At 51.8% G+C, this 27,957-nt stretch overlaps 1 protein-coding gene across 5 annotated transcripts in view; it reads left to right on the forward strand.

Annotated features, from left to right (window-relative positions):
- wdr7 (WD repeat domain 7) overlaps positions 1 to 27,957 on the forward strand; it is a 149,790-nt gene that overhangs the window by 82,542 nt on the left and 39,291 nt on the right. For all 5 annotated transcript variants that reach the window (XM_029710513.1, XM_029710511.1, XM_029710512.1 and 2 more), the window contains 3 exons: positions 5,318 to 5,532; positions 25,807 to 26,040; positions 27,660 to 27,953. In XM_029710513.1, coding sequence (XP_029566373.1) covers positions 5,318 to 5,532; positions 25,807 to 26,040; positions 27,660 to 27,953 — 743 coding nt within the window. The remainder of the gene's footprint in view (positions 1 to 5,317; positions 5,533 to 25,806; positions 26,041 to 27,659; positions 27,954 to 27,957) is intronic.

Below are 27,957 nucleotides of genomic sequence, written 5' to 3' on the forward strand. Positions count from 1 at the left end.
AACATGACAACACAGCATGGTTGCAACACAACACAACACAACACGAAGTTGAACGTTTTAGGAATTTCCCTTTAAGGAGCAGATGAAGCATCATCAAATCCATTTACAGTGACTACAACATGATATAATACATCTCTGGCATCATTATCACAACCGATATGATCATGCTGGTTTCAGATGCACCATGCTGGAGACTAGTATAGACCAGTAGGGCTGGGAATTGCCAAGGGACCTCACAATACAGTATTATATCAATACTTAAGTGTCGATACGACGATATGTATTGCAATCAGGGGTTGGAGCCGGTTCAGGGAACAAAACCAAAATATTATGACATTTCAGTCGCATCTTGCACCATAGGCTACACTCGTCTGTCCATAACGCATGTAAACAACTAGCTTACCTGCTCTATCCACACTGATTGGTGTAAACAACTAGCTTACCTGCTCTATCCACACTGATTGGTTTAAACAACTAGCTTACCTGCTCTATCCACACTGATTGGTGTAAACAACTAGCTTACCTGCTCTATCCACACTGATTGGTTTAAACAACTAGCTTACCTGCTCTATCCACACTGATTGGTTTAAACAACTAGCTTACCTGCTCTATCCACACTGATTGGTGTAAAACAACTAGCTTACCTGCTCTATCCACACTGATTGGTGTAAACAACTAGCTTACCTGCTCTATCCACACTGATTGGTGTAAACAACTAGCTTACCTGCTCTATCCACACTGATTGGTGTAAACAACTACCTTACCTGCTCTATCCACACTGATGTGTAAACAACTAGCTTACCTGCTCTATCCACACTGATTGGTGTAAACAACTAACTTACCTGCTCTATCCACACTGATTGGTGTAAACAACTAACTTACCTGCTCTATCCACACTGATTGGTGTAAACAACTAGCTTACCTGCTCTATCCACACTGATTGGTGTAAACTAGCTTACCTGCTCTATCCACACTGATTGGTGTAAACAACTAGCTTACCTGCTCTATCCACACTGATTGGTGTAAACTAGCTTACCTGCTCTATCCACACTGATTGGTGTAAACAACTAGCTTACCTGCTCTATCCACACTGATTGGTGTAAACAACTAGCTTACCTGCTCTATCCACACTGATTGGTTTAAACAACTAGCTTACCTGCTCTATCCACACTGATTGGTGTAAACTAGTGTACCTGCTCTATCCACACTGATTGGTTTAAACAACTAGCTTACCTGCTCTGTCCACACTGATTGGTGTAAAACAACTAGCTTACCTGCTCTATCCACACTGATTGGTGTAAACAACTAGCTTACCTGCTCTATCCACACTGATTGGTGTAAACAACTAGCTTACCTGCTCTATCCACACTGATTGGTGTAAACAACTAGCTTACCTGCTCTATCCACACTGATTGGTGTAAACAACTAGCTTACCTGCTCTATTCACACTGATTGGTGAACTAATGTAATGAAATAAATGTACACAGACGGTTGATTTCACAGGTTAGAAAAAGGAACAGAAAGGAACGATATAATACAATTTTTCAGGACTTTCTCTGACACCGCTGAGTATTCAAAACATTTAAGAATAACCTCCTCGTGTTTCAGAGGACGCTTTGCTCTCGACCTTCGCCTCTCCGGGAGTTGCAGGGATGAGGCAAAAGGGGTAAAAGGATTCTATCTTCCTCCTATATTGTCCTTCTGCATGTTTGATGTCTCGTCGGAGGTCGTAGTGGGCTTTCTTGTTTGATTCCATGTCTGTGTCCCGTTCATTATAAGCGGCAGCTCTAGCCTTTAGGCCTGCGTGGATATTGCCTGTAATCTACGGTTTTAGGTTTGGATATGTCCTTATAGTCACTGTGGGGACGACATCATCTATGCACTTATTGATGAAGAGCATGACTGTTGTGGTAAACTCCTCAATGAAATCAGATGAATCCCAGTCTTTACTAACAAAACAGTCTCTTGTCGCCTTGTGTCTGCTTCATTCGACCTCTTCCCGATTGAGCACATCACTGGTACTTCCTGTTTGAGCTTTTGTTTGTAAACTGTAAGCAGGAGAATGGAGTCGTGGTCAGATCTGCCAAAGGGAGGGCCTTGTGTGTGTGTGTTTCTGTGGGTAGAATAAAAGTTGTCGTGAGTTTTGGAGCCCCTAGTGGGGCAGGAGACGTGTTGGTAGAAGTGAGGTAGGACGGTCTCTGCCCACCCCCGGGTGAGTGGTTTCTTGTTTGTATATGGCCCCATACAGATTGAGTGCAGAGGGTTGTTGGCTTGTGGAGGGATGTAGACAGCCATGATCATCACGGATGAGAACTCTCTTGGTAGATGAACGGGTCTGCAGCTTGCCATGTGTTCTATATCAGATGAACAAAATCTGGAGATTTCCGTCACGCTTGAAGTAGCACACCAGTTGTTATTAATATGTGATAATAGTAGGAACTTTCTGGATAAAAAAAAATACAAATTCAAGTCTAAATGTAGCCCGTCTCCATAGGCGCCATCTCCACTGTTCCACTGTTCTTATCCACTGCCACAAAAATAATTTTCAAGAGCTGAAGCAAGTCATACAATTTTTATTAATGGACAATGACCATCTAGTTTCTCATAGACTTGTACTATCTATAGTATGACAGCACCAGCAGTGAGCTACCAGCTGGCAGATGTGTTAATTTTGTTTACTTTAGCATTAATCCACTGGTCCCGAGTGGTGGAGCGGTTTAAGGCACTGCATCTCAGTGCAAGAGGCGTCACTACAGTCCCTGGTTTGAATACAGGCTGTATCTCATCCGGCCGTGATTGGGAGTGCCATAGGGCGGCGCACAATTGGCCCAGCATCGTCCGGTGTAGGCCGTCATTGTATATAAGAATTGGTTCTTAACTAACTTAGAATTTTTTTTTTACTAATTACTTTGCAATTTACATACTACATGTTCATGTTTTTAAGTGTGTGTGTTTGTTACACATGCATGTTAGTACGTACACATCAATGCTAGGTCACACGGGGCAGAGGCGTTGTCCTGAGGGTGTTGCTTAATTTGTTCTTTTGACATTAATTTGTATCCATAAAAATGATGTTGATTCATGATTTTGACTGGCTGAGAAAAGCTGCCTGTCGGTCTCGTCTCGTCCACCTCATTACAACGGGACAGCTGGAGACCGGTTTTGAATATTGAAACAATGTTCCAAATGTCCGAGAGACCGACAACGTTTTATGCAAGTCTCCACTATTGAAAACCAAATGCTAGTCCAAAAGGAAATGTGAGATAATGTCTAGAAGATTTTTACACTGGATGTCACATTTTTTTAAATTGTCTAGCTGGGCTGGTGAGACAGTGGATTGCGCAGTGAGATACAACAGAGTACATAGGAATTTCAACATTCTAATTTATTATATTAGCTAATGGTAACTTGTGGAATAGACACTGGCTGGAATGCGTTTTTTACCAATCACCGTCCAGGATTAGACCCACCCTTTGTATAAATTTGCATAGCAAATGTTGCTACACCCTGCTACCACACAAAGCTTGGCCATGTTGATGAATATAAATGCTACTGCTGGCTAGCTCCAATGCTACTGCTGGCTAGCTCCAATGCTACTGCTGGCTAGCTCCAATGCTACTGCTGGCTAGCTCCAATGCTACTGCTGGCTAGCTCCAATGGTACTGCTGGCTAGCTCCAATATGTATTTTTTTGGGAGAGAGCTTAGTAACTGGGCAGAACATTACAGGAGAGCTTGGAGGAGGGCATTGGTCTTGGAGATGGAGACCAATATCCCTAGTGACCAGAAAACTATCTGCTCTCGCTGTCTCTATTTCCACTCACTCACACAGAGGTGCCTAATAGACTAGAAATGGGAGTGTCTTTGTATCAGGTTGACAGTTGGAATCAATTTTACCTTCACATTTTCAGGGTGAAGTATGGACCCAAAAAATGTTAATCGCAACAGATCCCAGTAGCCATCAATCATCCCAGCCTGTTAAACCCAACCAGAACTGTCTCTGAAAGTCCTGATTATTTTCTCTCGCTCTCTCTCTCTCTCTCCCCCCCTCGCTCTCCCTCTCTCTCTCCCCCCTCGCTCGCTCTCTCTCTCTCCCCCCCCTCGCTCGCTCTCTCTCCCCCCTCGCTCTCCCTCTCTCTCTCCCCCCTCGCTCTCCCTCTCTCTCTCCTCCCCCCCTCGAATCCCTCCGCATTCGCTCTCTCTCTCTCACCCTCGCTCGCGTCGCTCTCTTCCTCTCTCCCCCCTCGCTCTCCGAGCCCGCTCTCTCCCCCCCCTCGCTCCTCCTCTCTCTCCTCGCCCCCTCGGCTCTCTCCCGCTCCTCTCCCTCTCTCTCTCCTCTCGCTCTTCCACTCTCGCTCTCCTCTCTCTCTCCCTCTCTCTCTACTCTCCCCTCTCCCTCCCCCCGTCGCTCTCCACCTCTCGCTCTCCCTCTCTCTCTCCTCTCTCTCTCCCCCCTCGCTCTCCCTCTCTCTCTCCCCCCTCGCTCGCATCCCCCCCTCCCGCTCTCTCGCCCCCTCCGCTCTCCCCCCTCGCTCTCCCTCTCTCTCCCCCTCTCTCTCCCCTCTCTCTCTCCCCTCTCTCCTCTCCCCCTCTCTCTCTCCCCTCGCTCTCTCCCCTCGCTCTCTCTCCCCTCGCTCTCTCTCCCCTCGCTCTCTCCCCTCGCTCTCTCCCTCTCCCCCTCGCTCTCTTTCTCTTTCTCTCTCTCGCTCTCTTTCTCTTTCTCTCTCTCTCTCTCTTTCTCGCTCTCTCTCTCTCGCTCTCTCGCTCTCTCTCTCGCTCTCTCGCTCTCTCTCTCGCTCTCTCTCTCGCTCTCTCTCTCGCCTCTCTCTCCTCCGCTCTCTCTCTCGCTCTCTCTCCCTCTCTCTCGCTCTCTCTCTCGCTCTCTCTCTCTCCTCTCTCTCTCTCTCGCTCTCTCTCCTCTCGCTCTCCCGCTCTCTCGCGCTCTCTCGCTCTCTCTCTCGCTCTCTCTCTCGCTCTCCTCGCTCTCCTCTCTCGCTCTCTCTCCTCGCTCGCTCTCGCTCTCTCGCTCGCGCTCTCCTCTCGCTCTCGCTCTCGCTCTCTCTCTCGCTCTCTCTCCGCTCTCTCTCGCTCTCTCTCTCGCTCTCTCGCTCTCGCTCTCTCTCTCGCTCTCTCCCCCTCTCTCGCTCTCTCTCCCCCCTCTCTCACTCTCTCTCTCCCGCTCTCTCTCTCTCGCTCTTCCCCCTCTCTCTCTCGCTCTCCCCTCTCTCTCGCTCTCCCCCCCTCTCTCTCTCTCTCTCCTCTCTCCCCTCTCTCTCTCTCTCTCTCTCTCGCTCTCCCCCCTCTCTCTCTCTCTCTCAGGTGCGTTGGACCGTTGCGTGATGGGTATCACGGCTGTAGAGATCCTGAATGCGTGTGATGAGGTGGTGCCGGCCGCTGTGGACGCTCTGAGCCACCCTGCGGTCAACCTGAAACAGGCCATGACACGACGCAGCCTGGCTGCGCTCAAGAACATGGCCACGCACAAACTACAGACCCTGGCTACCAACCTGCTGGCTGCAGACACCGCAGACAAGGTCAGTCCCCTTAACCCCGGACCCTGGCTACCAATCTACTAGCAGACAAGGTTAGCTTTAACCCCTTAACCCCGGACCCTGGCTACCAATCTACTAGCAGACAAGGTTAGCTTTAACCCCGGACCCTGGCTACCAATCTACTACCAGACAAGGTTAGCTTTAACCCCGGACCCTGGCTACCAATCTACTACCAGACAAGGTTAGCTTATGCCGTTGTTCATAATGTTTGTGACTACCTATGACACAGTTATGTTTTATGTAGCTGTTATAAAGGCTTTATGAATGCGTACATAGGGGAATAGCTGAACCCTTATTATTTTAAAGCCTAACCCTATAACTCTTTAAAAACATGAGCCATGTATATACTGTATGTAGAGCTCAGTCTGGTGTACTGGTCCTTTTTTTAATTGCTGTGTTTCAAACCCTGATCAGTGTTCTCCATCGTAATGCAACAAACACACACATCACTGTCTCTCTGCCAATAGTCAACCAGGATTTTTCACTTCAGATGGGGCCAGGAGGGAGGGGGAGAAGGAAAGAGTCCCCGAGCTTTGAGTAGAATCTTAATAGAACAATCAACCTCCCTGAACTATGGTTGTGTCTGTCACCCTCTGTGCTGGGATGCAGAGAGCAGCAGAGCGACTAAAGGGAAGCACTTAACGGTGGCCATTTTGGAAACCAGTCTGGTTTTTGAAAAGCATAAAGGCTATATTGCAGTGGCATGAACAGGTCAAATAGCAGGAGATAATCGTCCATAGAAAAATTGTAGAGCCTGACCGATATATTGGCTCACAGATATTATTGGCTGACATGGGCCTTATACCACTATATCGCTATCGAACAATAATTCTACCGATAAGTTATTTAATAAATAGGATGAAAAAAAGGAATCTGAACACTTGCGACAATTCTTATGTTGTTATTATTATTGTCACAATGTATGAAATCAACATTTGAAGTATAGTTATTGGATAATTGCTCTTTTGGAAATTCATGAGATGTCAGTGTGGAAAATGATACCTATATAGTGTTTCCCAGCTGTAAAACACTATATAGGAATCGGTAAGTTTTGTCCCTTCAAATATTTCGGAATGGGTGTCGGGCTCCAGAAAAATGTATGCCTTGTTTCCATCCCATGGGGGTATGCAAGGGCCAGCCAGCCAGCCAGCCAGCCAGCCAGGCCCTGCATTGTAAGATGTTGCTGGAGAGAATAGATGAAGAGGAAGATAGTGAGAGTGGTTCTTCCAGACAATTATACAGGGAAACACTCCACCTGCTCTTCCTCCCTCCTGCTCTTCCTCCCTTCTCCTCCCCTCTCCTCCTTCCTCCTCTTCATCACTATTCTCCTCCTCCTCCCTTTCCTCCAGCTCTTTTTCCTCCCTCTCCTCCTCTTCCTCCTTCTTGCCTCTTCCTGCCCGGAGGTGGTGTGTGTGTGTGGTGAAGAGTGTTTTCCAGCCCAGCGGCCTGCAGGGACCAGGGCTTAGTTAAAGTGGAACTTGGACTCCTAGTGTTGTGGGCTTGGGGGTGTTGGGATGGAGGCATGGCTCTGGATACTACCAGGGGAGAAGATGGAATGAGAGGTAATCCTCCCTCCCTCCTGTCCTCGTTTCTCTCATCTCACTCCATCGCTCCCTGAGATTCACACCTCTGCCTCAGCCTGCCAGGAGGGTTAGAGGAATGGAACTCTAGCGAGAACACTAGGTGGGTGTGTGTGTGTGTGTGTGTGTGTGTGTGTGTGTGTGTGTGTGTGTGTGTGTGTGTTTATAGCACCAGCTAGCTAACACTAGAAGTGTCCTATGTGGCTTACTTGCAATTGGTACGAGTGTGGCTGTTGGTGCCAAGTGGGCCTATATGACTCAGTTGGTGCCAAGTGGGCCTATAGGACTCAGTTGGTGCCACGTGGGCCTATAGGACTCAGTTGGTGCCACGTGGGCCTATAGGACTCAGTTGGTGCCAAGTGGGCCTATAGGACTCAGTTGGTGCCAAGTGGGCCTATAGGACTCAGTTGGTGCCAAGTGGGCCTATAGGACTCAGTTGGTGCCAAGTGGGCCTATAGGACTCAGTTGGTGCCAAGTGGGCCTATAGGACTCAGTTGGTGCCAAGTGGGCCTATAGGACTCAGTTGGTGCCACGTGGGCCTATAGGACTCAGTTGGTGCCTCGTGGGCCTATAGGACTCAGTCGGTGCCACGTGGGCCTATAGCACTCAGTCGGTGCCACGTGGGCCTATAGGACTCAGTTGGTGCCTCGTGGGCCTATAGGACTCAGTCGGTGCCACGTGGGCCTATAGCACTCAGTCGGTGCCACGTGGGCCTATAGGACTCAGTTGGTGCCACGTGGGCCTATAGGACTCAGTCGGTGCCACGTGGGCCTATAGCACTCAGTCGGTGCCACGTGGGCCTATAGGACTCAGTTGGTGCGAGTGAGGAATTGTACAAGTGGTTTCAATTCCTGGAGGCATTACCTACACATTAAAATGCATGTTCTCCGTTCTGTAGGTTTATTAGTATAAAAGCGTGGTATAGTATGTACAGTTGAAGTCGGAGGTTTGCATACACTTAGGTTGGAGTCAGTACCACGTTCATCTGTACAAACAATAGTACGCAAGTATAAAAACCATGGGACCACGCAGCCGTCATACCGCTCAGGAAGGAGACGCGTTCTGTCTCCTAGAGATTAACGTACTTTGGTGCGAAAAGCGCAAATCAATCCCAGAACAACAGCAAAGGACCTTGTGAAGATGCTGAAGGAAACAGGTACAAAAGTATCTATATCCACAGTAAAACGAGTCCTATATTGACATAACCTGAAAGGCCGCTCAGCAAGGAAGAAGCCAATGCTCCAAAACCGTTATAAAAAAGCCAGACTACGGTTTGCAACTGCACATGTGGACAAAGATCGTACTTTCTGGAGAAATGTCCTCTGGTCTGATGAAACAAAAATAGAACTGTTTGGTCATAATGCCCATCGTTATGTTTGGAGGGAAAAGGGGGACGCTTGCAAGCCGAAGAACACCATCCCAACCGTGAAGCACGGGGGTGGCAGCATCATGTTGTTGGGGTGCTTTGCTGCAGGAGGGACTGGTGCACTTCACAAAATAGATGGCATCAAGAGGAGGAAAATTATGTGGATATATTGAAGCAACATCTCAAGACAGTCAGCAAATTAAAGCTTGGTCGCAAATGGGTCTTCCAAATGAACAATGACCCCAAGCATACTTCCGAAGTTGTGGCAAAATGGCTTAAGGACAACAAAGGGAAGGCATTGGAGTGGCCATCACAAAGCCCTAACCTCAATCCCATAGAACATTTGTGGGCAACACTGAAAAAGCGTGTGCGAGCAAGGAGAGGCCTACAAACCTGACTCAGTTACACCAGCTCTGTCAGGAGGAATGGGCCAAAATTCACCCAACTCATTGTGGAAGGCTACCCGAAACGTTTCACCCAAGTTAAACAATTTAAAGGCAATGCTACCAAATACTAATTGAGTGTATGTAAACTTCTGACCCACTGGGAATGTGATGAAAGAAATAAAAGCTGAAATAAATCATTCTCTCTACTATTATTCTGACATTTCACATTCTTAAAATAAAGTGGTGATCCTAACTGACCTGAGACAGGGAATTTTTACTAGGATTAAGTGTCAGGAATTGTGAAACTGAGTTTTAAATGTATTTGGCTAAGGTGCATGTAAACTTCCAACTTCAACGGTATCTGAAACCGATCCGAAACATTTCCCTGTCATGGCTGGTCATAGAAAGACAACATCCTGTGCCTTTCTCTCCCTCTGTGTTTCTCTTCCTGCTGGTCTGTAGTTGCTGAATGGCAACCAGGCCAGATGTGCTGCTCTCTGATGAGCTGTGTGTCCGTGTGTGTTCCCGTGTGTGTGTGTTTGGTCTGAGAGCCCAGTAGCTCGTTAAGGCTATCAAGCAGCAGAGAAATGTTAGGGAGGAAGGATGACCTTAAAGGAAGAACATAGCAGGCTGCCAGGAGAGAGTTGTATAGAGCCAGTCTGTCTGTCTCCCTTCTCTCCGCCTGTCTGTCTGTACAGAGCCTGTGTCTCCCCTTCCGTCTGCCTGTCTGTACAGAGCAGGGATGGGCGACTTGTGGGTGGGGTGAGGCTACAAAAAAAATCTGAATTCATCATGAGGGGTCACAGTGGCTCGCCTGTCTGCATACCCACATCCATATCCTCACATGCAGTCAGATCCGGGCCTAAGCTACATTTTGAAAGAATACTTAGTAATTTTCTCACAAATTTCCTGCAATTTTTACAATTTTTGTCATGGGGCAGAGATTAATGTTTGCAGTTTATAATATATCTGATTGAGAGTGACTAACAAAATCAATGTGGGCCCCCCGGTCAGTAATAAGACCATGATTACTACAAGTTTAGACAGATGGCTAATTCACCAACATAATACATGTTAACTGACATGAAATAACAAGAGACAAACTGCTGATGTCCAACCACATTCCAAATGACACCTGGTGTATTGTACTGTCATCATTCTAAATGACACCTGGTGTATTGTACTGTTCTAACTGTCATCATTCTAAATGACACCTGGTGTATTGTACTGTTCTAACTGTCATCATTCTAAATGACACCTGGTGTATTGTACTGTCATCATTCTAAATGACACCTGGTGTATTGTACTGTCATCATTCTAAATGACACCTGCTGTATTGTACTGTTCTAACTGTCATCATTCTAAATGACACCTGGTGTATTGTACTGTTCTAACTGTCATCATTCTAAATGACACCTGCTGTATTGTACTGTCATCATTCTAAATGACACCTGGTGTATTGTACTGTCATCATTCTAAATGACACCTGGTGTATTGTACTGTCATCATTCTAAATGACACCTGGTGTATTGTACTGTCATCATTCTAAATGACACCTGGTGTATTGTACTGTCATCATTCTAAATGACACCTGGTGTATTGTACTGTTCTAACTGTCATCATTCTAAATGACACCTGGTGTATTGTACTGTTCTAACTGTCATCATTCTAAATGACACCTGGTGTATTGTACTGTAGAATAGACCCTGGACAAAGAGCCCTCCCCCCCACCACACACCACTGTCTTCCGCGAGACCGACGACCTTTCACTCTAATTAGTCTGATCCTACGGCCTGGTGTGTGTGTGTGTGTGTGTGTGTGTGTGTGTGTGTGTGTAGCCATCCTCCCTGACCAACACGGTCTTCCCGTCACTAAGGAAGAGGGACTTGGTTGTCAGGGGTGTGTGTGTAGATGGATGTACTGTGTGAATGGGTCCACTGTGTCACAGCCTGGCTCTTCGATGGTGACAAGCAAGGAAGTCCACACGTTTGCAGTTAAGGAGTAACAAAGATATTTATTAAATAAGTATAAAACTAACCTGTGAAGTGTGAAAGTAGGGGTGTGATGGAGGTGCATGGATGAAGGTCAAATGGGTGTACGTGTTCGAATCATTTCTAATTCCTAATCAAAACACATCAACCAGATCACAAAACGGTGCTTGTAGAGGCTTTTACCGTCTCGTTGATCCCAAACCCAGGTGCAACTTGTTACCTTAACGACCCAATCAGCTCCACCTGCCCCCAATCTGTAACGGAAATAACAAACCCAGCGGAGGAGGTAGAGGGAGCGAGCAGCTTAACAACAGACACGATCTTTCCTTTGTCCATGTGGTAAAGATCACGTGAGTGTTTTCTCTTTGCTGTTTTCTGAAGCAAAACTCTTCCTCCTCCACTTTAGTGGTCATCACAAGGTGGTATTATTGCTATGGCTTGGTCTCCTGTTCTCTGTAACAGCCCATAATAACACAGTTCTCCACATAAAGGCAGGCAGCAGTTCAAGTGCAATTTGTGTCTATTGGCTCCTTCCCTCATCATAACGGTTGTCTTGGACTTGTCCCAGATGGCACCCTGTTCCCTACATACTGCACTACTTCCTACCAGAGGCCCTGGTCAATAGGGTGCCATTTGGGACACAGACTAAGTGTCTTGACTGGAGATCAAATGGTCAGAGCCGGGAATCCAAAGCCCCCCCCCCCCCCCCCCCCCCAGGCCAGCTGCTGTCTTTCTATAATGTCCCATCATTTCCTCTGACACAATAATTCTACCTCCACCCTGGGGCTGTGATACCTGCTGTCAATACGCACCATTATTCCCTCTACAACACACACAGCCTGCCCACAACAACAGGCCCTGATGCAGCCACTAGCCAGCCACTAGCCAGCCACTAGCCAGCCCACAACAACAGGCCCTGATGCAGCCACTAGCCAGCCACTAGCCAGCCCACAACAACAGGCCCTGATGCAGCCACTAGCCAGCCACTAGCCAGCCATTAGCCAGCCACTAGCCAGCCCACAACAACAGGCCCTGATGCAGCCACTAGCCAGCCACTAGCCAGCCCACAACAACAGGCCCTGATGCAGCCACTAGCCAGCCACTAGCCAGCCCACAACAACAGGCCCTCATGCAGCCACTAGCCAGCCACTAGCCAGCCCACAACAACAGGCCCTGATGCAGCCACTAGCCAGCCACTAGCCAGCCCACAACAACAGGCCCTGATGCAGCCACTAGCCAGCCCACAACAACAGGCCCTGATGCAGCCACTAGCCAGCCCACAACAACAGACCCTGATGCAGCCACTAGCCAGCCCACAACAACAGGCCCTGATGCAGCTACTAGCCAGCCCACAACAACAGGCCCTGATGCAGCCACTAGCCAGCCACTAGCCAGCCCACAACAACAGGCCCTTATGCAGCCACTAGCCAGCCACTAGCCAGCCCACAACACCAGGCCCTGATGCAGCAGCCACTAGCCAGCCCACAACAACAGGCCCTGATGCAGCAGCCACTAGCCAGCCCACAACAACAGGCCCTGATGCAGCCAGGCAGCAGCCACTAGCCAGCCCACAACAACAGGCCCTGATGCAGCAGCCACTAGCCAGCCCACAACAACAGGCCCTGATGCAGCCACTAGCCAGCCCACAACAACAGGCCCTGATGCAGCAGTCACTAGCCAGCCACTAGCCAGCCACTAGCCAGCCCACAACAACAGGCCCTGATGCAGCCAGGCAGCAGCCACTAGCCAGCCCACAACAACAGGCCCTGATACAGCCAGGCAGCAGCCACTAGCCAGCCCACAACAACAGGCCCTGATGCAGCCACTAGCCAGCCACTAGCCAGCCCACAACAACAGGCCCTGATGCAGCCACTAGCCAGCCACTAGCCAGCCCACAACAACAGGCCCTGATGCAGCAGCCACTAGCCAGCCACTAGCCAGCCACTAGCCAGCCCACAACAACAGGCCATGATGCAGCAGCCACTAGCCAGCCCACAACAACAGGCCCTGATGCAACAGCCACTAGCCAGCCCACAACAACAGGCCCTGATGCAGCAGCCACTAGCCAGCCCACAACAACAGGCCCTGATGCAGCAGCCACTAGCCAGCCCACAACAACAGACCCTGATGCAGCCACTAGCCAGCCACTGGGGTAATGACCGATAATAACCATCAACTGCCTTCCAATCAACCTGCCTGCCTCCACTTTGGTGCCACCATTACACCTGCACTGCCTGCCAGCAAAACCACTTTTATTGGTGTGTGTGTGTGTGTGTGTGTGTGTGTGTGTGTGTGTGTGTGGCGCGCGCGCCAGGGTCAGTTTGTTTGTGTTAGGGTTCTTGAGTGTCTAAACATGTGCCTTTTTAAAAGTGTATTTGTGAGTCCTGACCCTTTGGTGTGTGTTGATGTTGCGTGTTTGTTGTTGATGTTGCATGTTTGTTGTTGTGGAGGCGTGTGTTTATATGTGTCAGAGAGAGAGTGTGTGTATTGATGTTGTGTGTTTGTTGTTGTGGAGGCATGTGTTTCTGTGTCAGAGAGAGAATGTGTGTATTGATGGTGCATGTTTGTTGTTGTGGAGGCGTGTGTGTGTGTGTGTGTGTTGATGTTGCGTGTGTGTGGTTTTCTGGAGGCCGGTTGGTAACAGAGTAGCTCTTGAGGCATATTGATTTTGTAATGTCTCCCTGAATGCTCTTAGTCAAGGTTCAACAAAGTTTTCAGTGAGCTGATTTGTCCGTGTCCAGGGCTGTTAACAGCAGAAGCATTAGCAGCCCTGCATCATCAAGCAGCACACTAATAATAGACTGGCCATCTACAAGATGGAGCGACTATTACTGTCATGTGAAGGACTACATTCCCACCTTTTTTTGTCTCGTCGATTTGTGTCTCGCGTTTCCCCCTTTTGACCCAGCTAGTGTCAGTGAAAATCACCCCACATATGTGGTGTTACGGTGTGGGGGGGTGTGTGTTAAGGTGGGGGGGTGTGTGTTACGGTGTAGGGGGGGTTACGGTGTGGGGGGGGTTACGGTGTGGGGGGGGTGTGTGTTACGGTGTGGGGGGGTGTGTGTTACGGTGTAGGGGGGGTTACGGTGTGGGGGGGTGTTACGGTGTGGGGGGTGTTACGGTGTAGGGGTGTTAGGGTGTAGGGGGGGTTACGGTGTAGGGGGGGTGTTACGGTGTGGGGGGGTGTTACGGTGTAGGGGGGGTGTTACGGTGTGGGGGGGGTGTTACGGTGTAGGGGGGGTGTTACGGTGTGGGGGGGTGTTACGGTGTGGGGGGGTGTTACGGTGTAGGGGGGGTGTTACGGTGTGGGGGGGTGTTACGGTGTAGGGGGGGTGTTACGGTGTAGGGGGGGTGTTACGGTGTAGGGGGGGGTGTTACGGTGTAGGGGGGGGTGTTACGGTGTGTGTGGGGGGGTGTTACGGTGTGTGTGGGGGGGTGTTACGGTGTTTGTGGGGGGTGTTACGGTGTGTGTGGGGGGTTACGGTGTGGGGGGGGTGTTACGGTGTGTGGGGGGGGTGTTACGGTGTGGGGGGGTGTTACGGTGTGGGGGGGGTGTTACGGTGTGGGGGGGGTGTTACGGTGTAGGGGGGGTGTTACGGTGGGGGGGATGTTACGGTGGGGGGGATGTTACGGTGTGGGGGGGTGTTACGGTGTGTGGGGGGGGTGTTACGGTGTGTGGGGGGGGGTGTTACGGTGTGTGGGGGGGTGTTACGGTGTGTGGGGGGTGTTACGGTGTGGGGGGGTGTTACGGTGTGTGTGTGGGGGGGGTGTTACGGTGTGTGTGTGGGGGGGTGTTACGGTGTGTGTGTGGGGGGGTGTTACGGTGTGTGTGGGGGGGTGTTACGGTGTAGGGGGGGTGGTGTTACGGTGTGTGTGGGGGGGTGTTACGGTGTGTGTGGGGGGGTGTTACGGTGTGTGTGGGGGGGTGTTACGGTGTGTGTGGGGGGGTGTTACGGTGTGTGTGGGGGGGTGTTACGGTGTGTGTGGGGGGGTGTTACGGTGTGGGGGGTGTTACGGTGTAGGGGAGGGTGTGGGGGGGGGGGTGTTACGGTGTGGGGGGGATGTTACGGTGTAGGGGGGTTACGGTGTGGGGGGGATGTTACGGTGTGGGGGTGGTGTTACGGTGTGGGGGGGATGTTACGGTGTGGGGGTGGTGTTACGGTGTGGGGGGGATGTTACGGTGTGTGTGGGGGGGATGTTACGGTGTAGGGGGGGGTGTTACGGTGTGGGGGGGATGTTACGGTGTGGGGGGGATGTTACGGTGTGTGTGGGGGGGTGTTACGGTGTGGGGGGTGTTACGGTGTAGGGGAGGGTGTGGGGGGGGTGTTACGGTGTGGGGGGATGTTACGGTGTAGGGGGGGTTACGGTGTGGGGGGGTGTTACGGTGTGGGGGGGTGTTACGGTGTGGGGGGGGTGTTACGGTGTAGGGGAGGGTGTGGGGGGGTTACGGTGTGTGGGGGGGTGTTACGGTGTGTGTGGGGGTGTTACGGTGTGGGGGAGGGTGTGGGGGGGTGTTACGGTGTGTGTGGGGGGGGTTACGGTGTGGGGGGGGTGTTACGGTGTGGGGGGGGTGTTACGGTGTAGGGGAGGGTGTGGGGGGGGTGTTACGGTGTGGGGGGGGTGTTACGGTGTGGGGGGGATGTTACGGTGTGGGGGTGGTGTTACGGTGTGGGGGGGATGTTACGGTGTAGGGGGGGTGTTACGGTGTGGGGGGGATGTTACGGTGTGGGGGGATGTTACGGTGTGTGTGGGGGGGTGTTACGGTGTGGGGGGGTGTTACGGTGTAGGGGAGAGTGTGGGGGGGTTACTGTGTGTGGGGGGGTGTTACGGTGTGTGTGGGGGTGTTACGGTGTGGGGGAGGGTGTGGGGGGGGTGTTACGGTGTGTGTGGGGGGGGTTACGGTGTGGGGGGGGTTACGGTGTGGGGGGGTGTTACGGTGTGGGGGGGTGTTACGGTGTAGGGGAGGGTGTGGGGGGGTTACTGTGTGTGGGGGGGGTGTTACGGTGTGGGGGAGGGTGTGGGGGGGGTGTTACGGTGTGTGTGGGGGGGTTACGGTGTGGGGGGGGGTTACGGTGTGGGGGGGTGTTACGGTGTGGGGGGGGTTGTTACGGTGTAGGGGAGGGTGTGGGGGGGGTTTTACGGTGTGTGTGGGGGGGGTTACGGTGTGGGGGGGTGTTACGGTGTGTGGGGGGTGTTATGGTGTGGGGGGGGTGTTACGGTGTAGGGGAGGGTGTGGGGGGGTTACGGTGTGTGTGGGGGGGGGTTACGGTGTGTGGGGGGGTGTTACGGTGTGTGGGGGGGGGTGTTACGGTGTGTGGGGGGGGTTACGGTGTGTGTGGGGGTGTTACGGTGTGGGGGGGTGTTACGGTGTGTGGGGGGGTGTTACGGTGTGTGGGGGGGGTGTTACGGTGTGTGGGGGGGTGTTACGGTGTGTGGGGGGGTGTTACGGTGTGGGGGGTGTTACGGTGTGGGGGGGTGTTACGGTGTGGGGGGGTAAATAAAGGTAAGAAAAAAATGTTTGCATCTGTAAAAGTTTGTTTGGGTTTTAGGTGACAAGCCAAATGTCTTCAGCCTCCTGAGGTTGAAGAGGCTCTGTTGCACCTTCTTCAAACCATAGACAACTGACAACTGAAATGTGTGGGTGGACCATTTCATATGGTTTGTACGCCCAGGAACTTAAAACTTTCCACCTTTTCCACTGTGGTCCCGTCGTTGTGGGTAGGGGGGTCCTCCACGATCATCTCCTTTTGTTTTGTTGACGTTGAGTGAGAGGTTATTTTCCTGAGACCTCCACTCCGAGTGCCCTCAATTCCTCTCTGTAGGCTGTCTTGTCGTTGTTGGTAATCAAGCACACTATTGTTGTGACCTCTGCATAGACACTTCCTCTATAGCTTCTGCGTCTTTCTGTCTCCCTGTCTGCTGTTTTCACTCCTCTAGTCTGGAGAGGAGAGGACGAGAGGTGAGGAGGGGTCCTGTGGGCCTGGGTCTTTGTTTACAGATCAGGAGCCCTTTCCCTCCTGTCCTCCCCTCGGCACCGCTCTCCGCCCCTCCACACCGCTCTCCGCCCCTCCGCACCGCTCTCCGCCCCTCCACACCGCTCTCCGCCCCTCCACACCGCTCTCCGCACCGCTCTCCGCCCCTCCGCACCGCTCTCCGCCCCTCCGCACCGCTCTCCGCACCGCTCTCCGCCCCTCCACACCGCTCTCCGCCCCTCCACACCGCTCTCCGCCCCTCCGCCCGTTCACACTGCTCTCCTCTCCTCCCCCTCTCACATTTTCTATTCATGGCTGGCCAGTCAGTTACAACAAAGCTAGCTATCTACCAGCTATCTATTGGTTTTAAAGCAGCCAATGTATTCATCAACTGAGAATCTTGCGTTTTTAGAATGGGTTAGTTGGCAAATATGAGTGATGGTTATGACAGATTTTTTTTGCTCGTTTGCAGTCTCTTGGCCTGTAGCGCTATCCATATGTTCCTGTGTGTACGCTGTGACTGTTCAAATGGTCAATATGATTGTATATTTCATTATGAGGGTTGGGGTCAAATCTATTTCAATTCTGTCCATTTTTCAGGAAGTAAACTGAAATTCCAATTCCAATTTTCCTCTTTGACAATGATCTACTACGGTAATGCCCTATACCAGACTTCCTCTCTATATTCTTTGACTGCTCTCTTTATCCAGGGCTCCAGGCTGCCGGTCAGCCAGTCAGATGGGTGGCTTGCTATGCAGACTCTCCAGTCCACTGGCTCTGTATGTAGTCCAGGGGGAGAGTTTAATACAAGTGATATGAAATGCTCCCTGCTCCTTCCGTGGCATTTCAGGCGCACTGGCTCTCTGATTCTGTGATTGAATTATCTGCTGTTATTCTGGTGACTGTCTTAGCTCCGCTCTGCTCTCCCGTGTGCCTGTCCTCTCCTAGCTCCGCTCTGCTCTCCCGTGTGTCTGTCCTCTCCTAGCTCCACTCTGCTCTCCCGTGTGCTTGTCCTCTCCTAGCTCCGCTCTGCTCTCCCGTGTGCCTGTCCTCTCCTAGCTCCGCTCTGCTCTCCCGTGTGCCTGTCCTCTCCTAGCTCCGCTCTGCTCTCCCGTGTGCCTGTCCTCTCCTAGCTCCGCTCTGCTCTCCCGTGTGCCTGTCCTCTCCTAGCTCCGCTCTGCTCTCCCGTGTGCCTGTCCTCTCCTAGCTCCGCTCTGCTCTCCCGTGTGCCTGTCCTCTCCTAGCTCCGCTCTGCTCTCCCGTGTGTCTGTCCTCTCCTAGCTCCGCTCTGCTCTCCCGTGTGCCTGTCCTCTCCTAGCTCCGCTCTGCTCTCCCGTGTGTCTGTCCTCTCCTAGCTCCGCTCTGCTCTCCCGTGTGTCTGTCCTCTCCTAGCTCCGCTCTGCTCTCCCGTGTGCTTGTCCTCTCCTAGCTCCGCTCTGCTCTCCCGTGTGCTTGTCCTCTCCTAGCTCCGCTCTGCTCTCCCGTGTGTCTGTCCTCTCCTAGCTCCGCTCTGCTCTCCCGTGTGTCTGTCCTCCTAGCTCTGCTCTGCTCTCCCGTGTGTCTGTTCTCTCCTAGCTCCGCTCTGCTCTCCCGTGTGCCTGTCCTCTCCTAGCTCCGCTCCCGTGTGCCTGTCCTCTCCTAGCTCCGCTCTGCTCTCCCGTGTGCCTGTCCTCTCCTAGCTCCGCTCTGCTCTCCCGTGTGCCTGTCCTCTCCTAGCTCCGCTCTGCTCTCCCGTGTGCCTGTCCTCTCCTAGCTCCGCTCTGCTCTCCCGTGTGCCTGTCCTCTCCTAGCTCCGCTCTGCTCTCCCGTGTGCCTGTCCTCTCCCCTATCGCTCCAATGTGATTCAGGAATCAGGCATGGTTCCTTTAAGATGGTTCTACCATCAGATCTGCTATTTCTCTCCATCCCATCCCCGTTCCTCTCTCCATCCCCAACCCCGTTCCTCTCTCCATCCCATCCCCGTTCCTCTCTCCATCCCATCCCCGTTCCTCTTTCCATCCCAACCCCGTTCCTCTCTCCATCCCCAATCCCGTTCCTCTTTCCATCCCCAACCCCGTTCCTCTCTCCATCCCATCCCCGTTCCTCTCTCCATCCCATCCCCGTTCCTCTCTCCATCCCAACACGTCATAAGAGCATGTTTTTTTTCTATGTCCTGGAGTAGTGTGCAGTAGGTGTGTGTGTGGATGGCGGGGCGATAGATATGATAGAAGGAATGGATGGAGGAGAGGGGGGTGTCTTCTGCTCCTCATCTTCTAGAGTCCATCTGCAGCCTAGTTGTGTCCTGAGAGGGAGGTGGAGAGAGGGAGGTGGAGAGAGGGAGGTGGAGAGGGGGAGGTGGAGAGGGGGAGGTGGAGAGGGGGAGGTGGAGGGAGGGAGGGAGGTGGAGGGAGGGAGGGAGGGTGGTGGACAGGGGAAGATGGGGCTGGGGGAGGGAGAGGGAGGTAGGGGGAGGGAGGTGGACAGGGGAAGATGGTGCTGGGGGAGGGAGGTGGACAGGGGAAGATGGGGCTGGGTGAGGGAGGAGGTGGACAGGGGAAGATGGGGCTGGGGGAGGGAGGGAGGTGGACAGGGAAGATGGGGCTGGGGGAGGGAGAGGGGGGTAGGGGGAGGGAGGTGGACAGGGGAAGATGGTGCTGGGGAAGGGAGGTGGACAGGGGAAGATGGAGCTGGGGGAGGGAGGGAGGTGGAGAGGGGGAGGTGGAGAGGGGAGGTGGAGAGGTGGAGGTGGAGAGGGGGAGAGGGGGAGGTGGAGGGAGGGAGGAAGGGAGGTGGAGGGAGGGAGGGAGGGTGGTGGACAGGGGAAGATGGGGCTGGGGGAGGGAGAGGGAGGTAGGGGGAGGGAGGTGGGACAGGGGAAGATGGTGCTGGGGGAGGGAGGTGGACAGGGGAAGATGGGGCTGGGGGAGGGAGGGAGGTGGACAGGGGAAGATGGGGCTGGGGGAGGGAGAGGGAGGTAGGGGGAGGGAGGTGGATCAGGGGAGAAGATGGTGCTGGGGGAGGGAGTGGACAGGGGAAGATGGGGCAGGGGAGGGAGTGGGAGGTGGACAGGGGAAGATGGGGCTGGGGGAGGGAGGGAGGTGGACAGGGGAAGATGGGGCTGGGGGAGGGAGAGGGGGGTAGGGGGAGGGAGGTGGACAGGGGAAGATGGGGCTGGGGGAGGGGGGGAGGGGGGTGGACAGGGGAGATGGGGCTGGGGGAGGGAGAGGGAGGGAGGTGGACAGGGGAAGATGGGGCTGGGGAGGGAGAGAGGTAGACAGGGGAAGATGGGGCTGGGGAGGGAGAGAGGTAGACAGGGGAAGATGGGGCTGGGGGAAGGTCCCTTTGTCTTGTGGTTTTAGCAGTCGTTAACCTGTGGAGGGCAGCCTTCCTCCATCAAAACAACATCGCTGGCTGGTAGAAATATGTCATCATCAATGAGAGGTTGAAAGAGCTAATTCATTAAGCCACACTGATCAGAACCCATCAGTACTGCTGCTGCAGGACACATTGAATTCTGAACATCTCTTCATGTCTAAGGATATTTGTGCAACTTCTCTGCTGTGTGTGTGTGTGTGTGTGTGTGTGTGTGTGTGTGTGTGTGTGTCACAGGTGCAGGTAAAATGGCTCACCATCAGTCAGGACACTATAAAAGCTAATTACTGAACAGGGAAGCCGTGAACTGGGCTGGGGCTGCTCTCTCTCTCTCTCACACACACACACACACACACTGGCGTCTCTCGGCTCGTTATGGAGTGTGACTCTGAGCCTGGAGAAGTAGACATCTGTCGAACAACTGAGCCGACACACAGTCTGTGTCTTTGATTCGCTGTTCGCTCATCAGACAGACCAATCTGATGGCTCCAATCCCACACAGACCAATGTGATGGCTCCAATCCCACACAGACCAATGTGATGGCTCCAATCCCACACAGACCAATGTGATGGCTCCAATCCCACACAGACCAATGTGATGGCTCCAATCCCACACAGACCAATGTGATGGCTCCAATCCCACACAGACCAATGTGATGGCTCCAATCCCACACAGACCAAGCTGATGGCTCCAATCCCACACAGACCAAGCTGATGGCTCCAATCCCACACAGCCCAAGCTGATGGCTCCAATCCCAGACAGACCAAGCTGATGGCTCCAATCCCACACAGCCCAAGCTGATGGCTCCCAATCCACACAGCCCCAAACTGATGGCTCCAATCCCACACAGACCAAGCTGATGGCTCCAATCCCAGACAGAACAAGCTGATGGCTCCAATCCCAGACAGAACAAGCTGATGGCTCCAATCCCACACAGCCCAAGCTGATGGCTCCAATCCCACACAGCCCAAGCTGATGGCTCCAATCCCACACAGCCCAAGCTGATGGCTCCAATCCCACACAGCCCAAGCTGATGGCTCCAATCCCACACAGCCCCAAGCTGATGGCTCCAATCCCACACAGCCCCAAACTGATGGCTCCAATCCCACACAGACCAAGCTGATGGCTCCAATCCCACACAGCCCAAACTGATGGCTCCAAACCCACACAGACCCAAACTGAAGGCTCCAAACACACACAGACCCAAACTGAAGGCTCCAATCCCACACAGACCCAAACTGATGGCTCCAATCCCACACAGACCCAAACTGATGGCTCCAATCCCACACAGACCAAACTGATGGCTCCAATCCCAGACAGACCCAAACTGATGGCTCCAATCCCACACAGACCCAAACTGATGGCTCCAATCCCACACAGACCCAAACTGATGGCTCCAATCCCACACATGACCCAACTTGATGGCTCCAATCCCACACAGACCCAAACTGATGGCTCCAATCCCACACAGACCCAAACTGATGGCTCAATCCCACACAGACCCAAACTGATGGCTCCAATCCCACACAGACCCAAACTGATGGCTCCAATCCCACACAGACCCAAACTGATGGCTCCAATCCCACACAGACCCAAACTGATGGCTCCAATCCCACACAGACCCAACTGATGGCTCCAATCCCACACAGACCCAAACTGATGGCTCCAATCCCACACAGATCCAAACTGATGGCTCCAATCCCACACAGACCCAAACTGATGGCTCCAATCCCACACAGACCAAGCTGATGGCTCCAATCCCACACAGACCCAAACTGATGGCTCCAATCCCACACAGACCAAGCTGATGGCTCCAATCCCACACAGACCCAAACTGAAGGCTCCAATCCCAGACAGACCCAAACTGATGGCTCCAATCCCACACAGACCCAAACTGATGGCTCCAATCCCACACAGACCCAAACTGATGGCTCCAATCCCACACAGACCCAAACTGATGGCTCCAATCCCACACAGACCCAAACTGATGGCTCCAATCCCACACAGACCCAAACTGATGGCTCCAATCCCACACAGACCCAAACTGATGGCTCCAATCCCACACAGATCCAAACTGATGGCTCCAATCCCACACAGACCCAAACTGATGGCTCCAATCCCACACAGACCAAGCTGATGGCTCCAATCCCACACAGACCCAAACTGATGGCTCCAATCCCACACAGACCAAGCTGATGGCTCCAATCCCACACAGACCCAAACTGAAGGCTCCAATCCCAGACAGACCAAGCTGATGGCTCCAATCCCACACAGACCCAAACTGATGGCTCCAATCCCACACAGACCAAACTGATGGCTCCAATCCCAGACAGACCCAAACTGATGGCTCCAATCCCACACAGACCAAACTGATGGCTCCAATCCCACACAGACCCAAACTGATGGCTCCAATCCCAGACAGACCAAACTGAAGGCTCCAATCCCACACAGACCAAACTGATGGCTCCAATCCCACACAGACCCAAACTGATGGCTCCAATCCCAGACAGACCAAACTGATGGCTCCAATCCCAGACAGACCAAACTGATGGCTCCAATCCCAGACAGACCAAACTGAAGGCTCCAATCCCACACAGACCAAACTGATGGCTCCAATCCCACACAGACCCAAACTGATGGCTCCAATCCCAGACAGACCAAACTGATGGCTCCAATCCCAGACAGACCCAGGAGCTGGACTGTACCTATCCTCACGCCGTTGCACTTTTCTCTGCTGGTGTGTGTGTGTGTGTGTGTGTGTGTGTGTGTGTGTGTGTGTGTGTGTTAGTCTCTTCTCTCTGATAAATGTCTGTCAGACAGGGGCCTGGTTATAACTTGTTGTAATGACTTATAACACACACCATGTTGACTTCTCTTTAAAATCAACACTATTACTGTAATTATAGATTTTGCTATTCATTCAAAATAGTTTAGGAGTACTGGTCATCCACCATGTATATCACAATCATACTATGTGCTATTGTTCAAGTCCCATAACAAACCACTGTGTAATTGTTTGTTCAAGTCCCATAACAAACCACTGTGTAACTGTTTGTTCAAGTCCCATAACAAACCACTGTGTAACTGTTTGTTCAAGTCCCATAACAAACCACTGTGTAACTGTTTGTTCAAGTCCCATAACAAACCACTGTGTAATTGTTTGTTCAAGTCCCATAACAAACCACTGTGTAACTGTTTGTTCAAGTCCCATAACAAACCACTGTGTAATTGTTTGTTCAAGTCCCATAACAAACCACTGTCGCCTTTGGTATATTGTGCGTTCTGGTTTTGTAATTTTTCACTGAGATGCTGGTGTAAAGTAGTTGGTTTTGTGTCCTCTCATGTCCTGAAGCCGATAGAGGAGGTCCAACCTGAAAACGCTGTTAGGCCTCCCTCATCCTTTCTCCTCTACGCCTGACCTTGTTCTGCTCTGTGATCACTGAGACACACAGAGCAGTGCCCATTGAAGCTGTTTGACTGCCATTGAGCACAGTGACAATGCTGACCCTCAGTGTGCTAATTGTTAGAGATAGACCTTACTCTATTGTCTGAGGCCCTCCCTCCCTCCCGGACAGAGCAGATGCAGGATAGGGGGGGAGGGGTTAGGGGGCTTGGGGACCTGACAGCAGCTTCTCTCTCTCTCTTTCTCGCTCTTCTCTCTCTCTCCCCTTCCTCTCTCTTTCAAACCTCTCTCTTTCAATCCTCTTTCTCTCTCCTCTCCCGCTTTCTTTCAACCCTCTCTCTCTTTCTCTCTCTTCTCTCTCGCCTTCCTCTCTCTTGCTCTCCTCTCTCGTTTTCTCTCTCTCTCGCCTTCTCTCGTTCTCTCTCCCCCTCTCCTCTTGGAAGAAAGAAAACTAATGTTCTGAGGGCCTAGTCCAGTCATTGTAGACCTTGTTTGTTTCTATGTAAACATCCTTTCCTTTGCAGAGAGTGTGTGGTGCAGGGGCCTTTCAAATCGAATTACAATTGAATAAGGATGAGCATGTTTGCAAGTGAGACTTGCTGTGGTTAGAAAACAGAATGAGATTCTGTGAAAAAAGCTTGGGGACATTGGAGGTGAAATATACCATGTTAACACAGTGACTAAACCTGTATCTAAAGCTTTGCTCCTGAATCCAGACACAGTGAAATGGAAGGGAAACACGGTGATTTGAGATTGATGGACTGTCATTGAGTTTACCTACACAGTGAACTCCTAAAAGTATTGGGACAGTGACACATTGTGTTGTTGTTTTGGCTCTGTACACCAAGACTTTGGGTTTGAAATCATATGATGACTATGAGGTTAAAGGTCAGACTGTCAGATTTAATTTGAGGATATTTTCATCCATATCAGGTGACCCGTTTAGAAATTACACCACTTGTTGTACATAGTCCCACCGTTTTAGGGGACTAAAAGTATAGGGCCAAATTCACTTGTGTATTAAATTAGTCAACATTTTTGAATTTGGTCTTATATGCCTAGCACGCAATTATTACATCAAGTTTGTGACTCTACAAATTTGTTGGATGCTTTTGCAGTTTGTTTTGGTTGTGTTTCAGATTATTTTGTGTCCAATAGAAATGAATGGTAAATAATCTGTGTCATTTTGGAGTCACTTTTATTGTGAAGAATGTAATGTTTCTAAACACTTCTACATTAATGTGGACGATACCATGATTACATATAATCCTGAATGAATCGTGAATAACAATGAGTGAAAGTTAAACGCACAAATATCATACTCCCAAGACATGCTAACCTCTTCTTACTGTAATGGTGAGATGTTAGCATGTCTTGGTGGTATGCTAACCTCCCCTGTTACTGTAATGGTGAGACGTTAACATGTCTTGGTGGTATGCTAACCTCCCTTGTTACTGTAATGGTGAGACGTTAGCATGTCTTGGTGGTATGCTAACCTCCCCTGTTACTGTAATGGTTAGACGTTAGCATGTCTTGGAGGTATGCTAACCTCCCCTGTTACTGTAATGGTTAGACGTTAGCATGTCTTGGAGGTATGCTAACCTCCCCTGTTACTGTAATGGTGAGACGTTAGCATGTCTTGGTGGTATGCTAACCTCCCCTGTTACTGTAATGGTTAGACGTTAGCATGTCTTGGAGGTATGCTAACCTCCCCTGTTACAGTAATGGTGAGACGTTAGCATGTCTTGGTGGTATGCTAACCTCCCCTGTTACTGTAATGGTTAGACGTTAGCATGTCTTGGTGGTATGCTAACCTCCCCTGTTACTGTAATGGTTAGACGTTAGCATGTCTTGGAGGTATGCTAACCTCCCCTGTTACTGTAATGGTGAGACGTTAGCATGTCTTGGTGGTATGCTAACCTCCCCTGTTACTGTAATGGTTAGACGTTAGCATGTCTTGGTGGTATGCTAACCTCCCCTGTTACTGTAATGGTTAGACGTTAGCATGTCTTGGAGGTATGCTAACCTCCCCTGTTACTGTAATGGTGAGACGTTAGCATGTCTTGGTGGTATGCTAACCTCCCCTGTTACTGTAATGGTGAGACGTTAGCATGTCTTGGTGGTTATGATATTTGTGCGTCTGTTACGTTCTCACTCATCATTATTCACGATTCATACAGGATTCTCCGTCTTTGTTGTTTCCCAGGGTAACCTGCAGAAGTATTCCAACAACAGTCTGGTGGTGCAGGCCATGAAGACCAATCTGACAGACCCTGACATGCATGTCCTGTTCTTCGACGTGGAGTCGGTGATCATCCAGCTGCTGACGGAGGAGGCCCAGCGGCCCAACCCCACCCTGGTCTCCCCTGAGACCCTCCAGAAGGCCCAGGGAGCAGCCGACAAGGGAGGGTCCTTCCTCGCCAACAAGATCTTCAAACAGGTGAAGGAAGGGATGGTCCTGCTGGGTTGGGACTGGGATGACTACCTATATAGTGCACTTATTTTGGCTCTGGCTAAATGGGGACGAGGGTGCCATGCTGGCTCTGGCTAAATGGGGACGAGGGTGCCATGCTGGCTCTGGCTAAATGGGGATGAGGGTGCCATGCTGGCTCTGGCTAAATGGGGACGAGGGTGCCATGCTGGCTCTGGCTAAATGGGGACGAGGGGGCCATGTTGGCTCTGGCTAAATGGGGACGAGGGGGCCATGTTGGCTCTGGCTAAATGGGGACGAGGGTGCCATGTTGGCTCTGGCTAAATGGGGACGAGGGTGCCATGTTGGCTCTGGCTAAATGGGGACGAGGGTGCCATGCTGGCTCTGGCTAAATGGGGACGAGGGTGCCATGCTGGCTAAATGGGGACGAGGGTGCCATGCTGGCTCTGGCTAAATGGGGACGAGGGGGCCATGTTGGCTCTGGCTAAATGGGGACGAGGGTGCCATGCTGGCTCTGGCTAAATGGGGACGAGGGTGCCATGCTGGCTAAATGGGGACGAGGGTGCCATGCTGGCTATGGCTAAATGGGGACAAGGGTGCCATGCTGGCTCTGGCTAAATGGGGACGAGGGGGCCATGCTGGCTCTGGCTAAATGGGGACGAGGGGGCCATGCTGGCTCTGGCTAAATGGGGACGAGGGTGCCATGCTGGCTCTGGCTAAATGGGGACGAGGGTGCCATGCTGGCTCTGGCTAAATGGGGACGAGGGTGCCATGCTGGCTCTGGCTAAATGGGGACGAGGGTGCCATGCTGGCTCTGGCTAAATGGGGACGAGGGCGCCATGCTGGCTCTGGCCAAATGGGGACGAGGGTGCCATGCTGGCTAAATGGGGACGAGGGTGTCATGCTGGCTCTGGCTAAATGGGGATGCTAGGTAAAGTCCCCCCTTATCAGAGCCATGCTGGCTCTGGCTAAATGGGGACGAGGGTGCCATGCTGGCTCTGGCTAAATGGGGACGAGGGTGCCATGCTGGCTCTGGCTAAATGGGGACGAGGGGGCCATGTTGGCTCTGGCTAAATGGGGACGAGGGGGCCATGCTGGCTCTGGCTAAATGGGGACGAGGGTGCCATGCTGGCTCTGGCTAAATGGGGACGAGGGTGCCATGCTGGCTCTGGCTAAATGGGGACGAGGGGGCCATGCTGGCTCTGGCTAAATGGGGACGAGGGGGCCATGCTGGCTCTGGCTAAATGGGGACGAGGGGGCCATGCTGGCTCTGGCTAAATGGGGACGAGGGGGCCATGCTGGCTCTGGCTAAATGGGGACGAGGGGGCCATGCTGGCTCTGGCTAAATGGGGACGAGGGTGCCATGCTGGCTCTGGCCAGAGGGGGCCAATAGGGTGCTTCCTTATTACAGATATTATTCACATTATTCACAACAAAAATTATTGTTGGACTGATACAATTACTTTACCTTTTGTACCTTTCATTATGAGAATCTGACTGTATAACATTTCCTTGGACAATAATCCAATTGAAATACTTCTCATAAAAACTGAGCACAATCAGTCCCAATATGATTATTTCTGTAGTTTTTAATTACTGACTGGCGGCCGTTGTGTCATATCCAACAGGTGAAGGAGACAATGAAGGAGACCATTAAGGAGCACCTCCTGGATGAAGACGAGGAGGAGGAGGAGGAGATGAGGAGACGTGAGGAGAAGTCTAAGTCTCTGTCTCTGTTGGAGTATAACCTGACGATGGACACGGCCAAACTGTTCATGTCCTGTCTCCACGCCTGGGGCCTCAACGGACCACTGGACGAGGTGTGTCTGAACAGACTGGGCATGCTCAAACCCCACTGCCCCATCTCCTTCGGTCTCATATCCCGCGGAGGTCACATGTCTCTCATGCTGCCCACCTTCAAGGTAA

Source organism: Salmo trutta, chromosome 23, assembly GCF_901001165.1.
Source record: "Salmo trutta chromosome 23, fSalTru1.1, whole genome shotgun sequence".
In the NCBI taxonomy this organism is placed as follows: domain Eukaryota; kingdom Metazoa; phylum Chordata; class Actinopteri; order Salmoniformes; family Salmonidae; genus Salmo; species Salmo trutta.